At 41.6% G+C, this 6000-nt stretch overlaps 1 protein-coding gene across 4 annotated transcripts in view; it reads right to left on the minus strand.

Annotated features, from left to right (window-relative positions):
- The window catches only part of papolg (poly(A) polymerase gamma), a 63633-nt gene extending 58386 nt beyond the window's left edge, over window positions 1-5247 (minus strand). For all 4 annotated transcript variants that reach the window (XM_041209637.1, XM_041209618.1, XM_041209628.1 and 1 more), the window contains exons 1-2: window positions 5070-5247; window positions 4371-4433 (exon numbers count right to left, since the gene is read on the minus strand). In XM_041209637.1, the coding sequence (XP_041065571.1) occupies window positions 4371-4433; window positions 5070-5086 (80 nt within the window). In that variant the 5' untranslated portion in view covers window positions 5087-5247. The remainder of the gene's footprint in view (window positions 1-4370; window positions 4434-5069) is intronic.
- Window positions 5248-6000: the final 753 nt, after the last annotated feature.

Below are 6000 nucleotides of genomic sequence, written 5' to 3' on the forward strand. Positions count from 1 at the left end.
TCCCTTTTTCTCCTTATTCAATTCTGTATATCCCTTGACACCCAGGGTTCCCTGGATTTGTGGGTCCCACCTTTTGTCTTTACTCGAATATGCTGGCCCTGCACTCTCCCTATTTCCTTCTTGAATGAATCCCACTGCTTTTGAAGCAGATTTACCTAAAAGTAGCTACTCCCAGTTCACTCTGGCCAAATCATATCTGATCTTATTAAAATCGGCCTTCCCCCAATTTAGAACTCGGATTTCTGGCTCATCTTTGTCTTTTTCTGTAACAACCTTGAATCTAACAGAGTCATGATCACTATCTGCAAAATGCTCCCCCACTGATACTTGCCCTGCTTCATTCACTAAAATTAAGTCCAAGACCACCCCCTCTCTTGTAGGGCCTTCTACATACTGGCTTAAAAAGCTCTCCTTGGTGCATTTTAAGAATTCCGCTCCCACTAAACCTATCACACTATGACTAACCCAGTTAATGTTGGGGAAGTTGAAATTCCCCACTATTACTACCCTAATATTTTTACACTTCTCTGAAATTTGCCTACATATCTGCTCTTCTATTTCTATTACTTGCAAGTTTCAGTTCAATATGTAGAAGGGCATGCTCAAGCAGAACATCAAGCTACATAAGTGATGTTGGCAGTGAAAAAATATCTCACTGATTATATGAGATGGTAAGAAACAACATACGGTAGAAAATGGAAGTGGGAGGAAGAGGAGGAAACAGAAAGAATGGAAACATGGAGCAGCAGCAGCAGCAATCTGTCAAACTCAATTAATAGTTTTGTCTGCGAGAACAAGAAACTGGAGATTACAGGAGAGATAAACCAGTACAGCTGCGAGGACTTTGGTCTCTCTCCAAAAGGCTTGACACAAAGTTCAGCTCATACTATCCCACATTGCTTCAGGCCCAGCTCACCTGTCAGCCTTGTGCTTGCTGGCATAAAAGTTGGTTCTTGGCCAACGAATTTCAGCCACAAATTTAAAATTCTCATCCTTACGTTTAGATCTCAAATCTTCTCACCTCCCTAAATCAATTTCAGGCTGCAGCAAGTGACCTAACTAAAATTGCACACAACTTCACATCTTTGGTCACCCTTCCCAACTTCTCCATTGGCTCAGCATCTGGTTTTGATTGCATCTTTCAAGTGCTTTGGAATAAAGGTAACTTGTCAAAAAGCTGCCCTGAATGCATCCCTAATTCCCAAATGTTGACACCATGCTATGTTATTGGGTGGGGCAGAGTGGGGTGTTTGGACAGATCTGCCTGAGAATCTAACTTCTTAAACAAATGAGTTGCTAATCTCTTTTTAGGCATATTTCAAGCATGCTAACACATGGCTAGTTGAGCATTTAGAAAGCACAAAAGAAGTCAAAAATGTAGACTTCTATCACCATTCGACCCAGGAAAGTGGCTCACTTACATGAGTTAGCAATACTGACAGCATGTCAAGAATCGATGGCATTGGACTATGGCAAAAGCAACTTACAAGCACAACTTACAAAACCAACTTTTAAATGTTACAAACTTCTGTTACATTCAGCCAGAAAAAGTACATAAAGAATACTGACTTCATTTCCAGCTAAATTCATTATTGCTATCAGTTGGAGCCTGATAAAGAGATGCACTAATTTCTAAGATTATGTGCAAACGGATCTCACATTTATTTGCCTTCTTGTCGGGCAGCTCAAAGTCATAGCATAAATCAAGCAAGCGTCCACTCATGCCACTTCAAAACATGTACTGGAGCTAAATGTCAGAACCGCAATCAAGAGAATCTCAAAATAGCTTGGATTTTGTAGTCAGTAGCGACATGACAGCACTCGCCGCTGACCTCAAGGAAGCTGCCCGAGAAGATCTAGCTCTATGGCGAGGACTACATCGTTCCTGATCTTGGCTGGCACCATGTCAAGGGGCTACCCAGACATCTAGCAACAGTGACGTCATTAAATAGAGTAAGGAATCAAATCACATTGAAGTATTTCCACAGGCTGCAAATCAGGAAGTAAAATGCATCAAAAATCATTTTACACAAAGCAAAAATGAAGATCAGGACATACACATAGGATTAGGGTACAAGCTGGCATATATAAGAAATCACTGTATAAAAACTTAGAAGATCTTAAATTTATTGAATGTTACAGAAATCTTGTGAAAGCTGCTTCCGTAGCAGCTTGCTAGCTGAAAAACACAGGGCAGGCCTGTTATCTCTGCCAAGGACATGTCTCTAGCACAGACATTCCTGATAAGGTGAATCTCATGACACACATGTAAGTCAACAGTCTGAGAAAAAGGTTAAAAACAGGCTCTTGGGAGGGAGAAAAGAAAATCACTTTGGACAGGAAAGAGATTTTCCAAAGTGATTCATGCTAGCCAATCATCTTCGGGTGGAGGAGGATTGGGAGGAAGAACTTCCTCGTATCTCGATTAGCTTGAGAAGAAAAAGTACAAAAGAGAAGGCTGAAGATAAAACAGACTAGAGGCTGCCGTCCCCAGCTGGAGAAATTGGTTCTATCTGTCCGTTCACCTTCCAGGGCCAGCGAATCATCATCAATTGTCAAGGGTTGTATGCTTTTCCCATCTATTAAGCTTATCATATTTAAACTGTTGCTTCTCAATAATCTACTTAATAAACTACCCTAAAATGACTTACAAACTTAGCCCTCTTACTGGCTATTCGGTGATTCCCAAACCTTAAATCTTACAAATGTAAACAAACTTTTTTTTAAAATGTGGAATGTTTTCATAAAGGAGAAATTTCACATTCCACAAACAGAAATTTGTTTCAGGGCCAGAGAGGTTGCACAACAATAATTGTGTGTTTAATAGACAGTTAAAATTCCGTTACATCTCATTCAACAAGGTGCAACTTTAAAGATTTTTGTGAGATGGTGTAAAATTGGACATCCTCATCAGGTCAACGATTTCTAATTGACTGGAGTCTGCAAGGGCTTCAACAGTGCACCCAATGCAGAAGTTTAGAATAATTGCTCTGGTTTAACTGCGCATGTGTGGACTCCAGAAATTACTGTCAGTTTCAGAGAAATAACGAGTGAATGCTGACAATTTTGTCATTACTGCTGCAAAATCCTAGCCAACAATACAATGGCAGAGGGGCAAATGCATTTAAGTGGCATGCCAAAGTCCCAAATGGGATAAAAGGAATTAGCTGCTTGTATATTTTCAGATGAAGTCATTATTTATCCCGAATTTCAGATTTTAAGAGCTGCACCCACACTTAATTACGTACACCACAGTGTAGGCAGGACTCTTGGTATTGCATCCAAAGTTCTTGCTAGGTGCTGCATACCTGTATTTAGAGCATGCTTATCAGAGCTCAGCTTTGCTGGGTTGATCATGTGGTTCACATGGAGGATTCCTGCATACCAAAGCCAGCTGAGATTGGGAACACGTACCATAGGACGCTCCAAACTCAGATACAAAGATATCTGAAAACCAATCTCAGTTTAAGTTGGACCCTACTACACGTGGAAAAAAAAACCCAGAGATCCAAACAATGAAGTTTCTTTCATCAAGCAATCTCAACATTTGAGGAAAGCAGAGTCAAATCTCTACAGAAGCAAGCACGCTACAAACCCAATGTCTTCATCCAACCCTCCAACAGTGACTTCATATGTGATACTGGCAATCGGATCTGCAAGTCATAAGGACTCAAAACGTTAACTCTGTTTTTCTCTCCACAGATGCCGTCAGACCCGAGTTTTTCCAGCATTTTGTGTTTTTAATTACTGCAAATCAAGACTTGGTTTGGTTTAATATTACACAGGATAATGCCAGCCTAAATGAAGAACAATTGGTCTCCTTGCTGAACACACATCCATCAAAGCGATGGGAGAATGCATCAGTATTAACCTTACTCTGAAGTAAAAAATTATACTTATGGCATACAACGATCACTCACTGCAAGAGGTTCACACTCAAATGCCACTATTAAATCTAATGAGCTGGAAAAAACATCACAGGTCAAGAGTGCATTTTTATACGCTCTCTCAGAACATGCTCAGTGCAGAAGCAAACTTTTTATTTGATCTGAAGATGTTTCATGCACAAGCAAAAAAAAAACACAACCCAACATGATCATAGTTTAACATTTCTCCCCGACTAATATGAAAAAATATCACAATGCATAGGTACCCAAATTTAGATTGGGACATCCCAAGTCAGGTATGTAACAGACTTCATCATACATTTTTCTTCATAATACTGGGTGTAAGTTTCTGTAATTATAGCAGCAGACAATTTCTGGACAAGTTTACCAAACATTTCAGAGGAGTTTCAGGTTTTTTTAAAAAAATCTTCCTCCTTTAAATTACAGTAATGTTAATGCTTCCTAAAAATAAAGTATACTAACCCGGAATTTAGTAGTGCAGTCATAGATTCGGGAGACAGATCTCCGCCACTGGACATCAAAAGTCTGTAGTTATAAAGTACTTGGATCAAAAAATTGAAATAAGAGGTTTGATTTCCCACGTAAATAGGCGCGCAAGTGTCGCATTTCAAACATGTAAAAACAAAGCCGGCTAGGCTGCCCTCATTATAAAGATCTGCTCAGCCGCAAGAGGGTGTACAGATTAATAATTCCAAATGCGATCAAAAGTTAAAGAAACTGTCCAAAAAATAGTTGATACATTTACAGCCGGAAGTATTAAATCACGTTTTCAAAGCCGTATTGAAATTACTTTGAACACTTCACAAGTGTTATCGTGTTCATTATGCGGCTGATCATCATATTAAACGTTGCCACACGACAATTTCAAGAGGCTGAAATACTGACAACTGAATAATACATTCAACACTATTTACTTTCTTATTTGGTGTACAAAGCGAAGGGAAAGAGGCTGAGGCCTAGTCAGATACTCCCCGGATCCCGTTAGATGGGGAGACGCCCGTTTCCAGGAACTGTGCGGACATCACACGGGCTGCTCTCCCATGGAGAAGCCGGGCCCACGATAAAGGGGAGAAATAGGCCAAGGCCTCCGCAGGAAACGCTCTGTCCGCAGCTCAATCTAAGAGCAAGAGCCGGGAATCCATCCACACAACTATCACTTACGCTGACATTTCTTTCATCTCCTCCTGGAAAACAGCTACCCTCCGTGTTTACTGGTTTACTTTTTCTTTTCTAGCAATAGCCAGTCGGTTACTATTTCACCACCTCCCCTGAAATCTCATAAATACCGACCCACCGCCAACATGGCGGCCGAGCAGCCCGGCATGCATTGCGCCGCGCGCTCCTGCCGCGCCGCGTCATTCTGCACAGTACGTGAGCGCTCCTGCCGCGCTGCGTCATTCAGCACGGTGCGTGAGCGCTCCTGCGGCCTCGCGTCATTCAGCACAGTGGGTGTGCGCTCCTGCGGCCTCGCGTCATTCAGCACAGCGCGCGCGCTCGAATCTTGAGGCTGTTCGGTAACAGGAGGAACCTGAAGCAGCAGTGGGAGTTTATGAGTCTAACGATTGTGAATTCAGCAGGATCTTCAATATTTAAAAGAATAAAGATGAATCAACGTTCTAGGTTTTAGCCATGGCTCAATTGTGGTCCTGTCTTTTTTGATTCAGAAGGTTGTGGGTTCAAGACTCATTCCAGAGACAAACAAAATGTTGGCTGACACTTAAATACTGTGATAAAAACAAAAAAAACTGCGGATGCTGGAAATCCAGAACAAAAACAGAATTACCTGGAAAAACTCAGCAGGTCTGACAGCATCGGCGGAGAAGAAAAGAGTTGACGTTTCGAGTCCTCATGACCCTTCGGCAGAACTTGAGTTCGTGGACTCGAACTCAAGTTCTGTCGAAGGGTCATGAGGACTCGAAACGTCAACTCTTTTCTTCTCCGCCGATGCTGCCAGACCTGCTGAGTTTTTCCAGGTAATTCTGTTTTTGTTTTGACTTCAATACTGTACTGAGAGAGTGCTGCACTGAGGTACTGTCCTTGTAACGTGAAATGTGTACGCTCTCAGGTGGTTTAAAAGATCCCGTGCCACTGT

The sequence above is a fragment of the Carcharodon carcharias genome, chromosome 2 (assembly GCF_017639515.1).
Source record: "Carcharodon carcharias isolate sCarCar2 chromosome 2, sCarCar2.pri, whole genome shotgun sequence".
Classification (NCBI taxonomy): Eukaryota; Metazoa; Chordata; class Chondrichthyes; order Lamniformes; family Lamnidae; genus Carcharodon; species Carcharodon carcharias.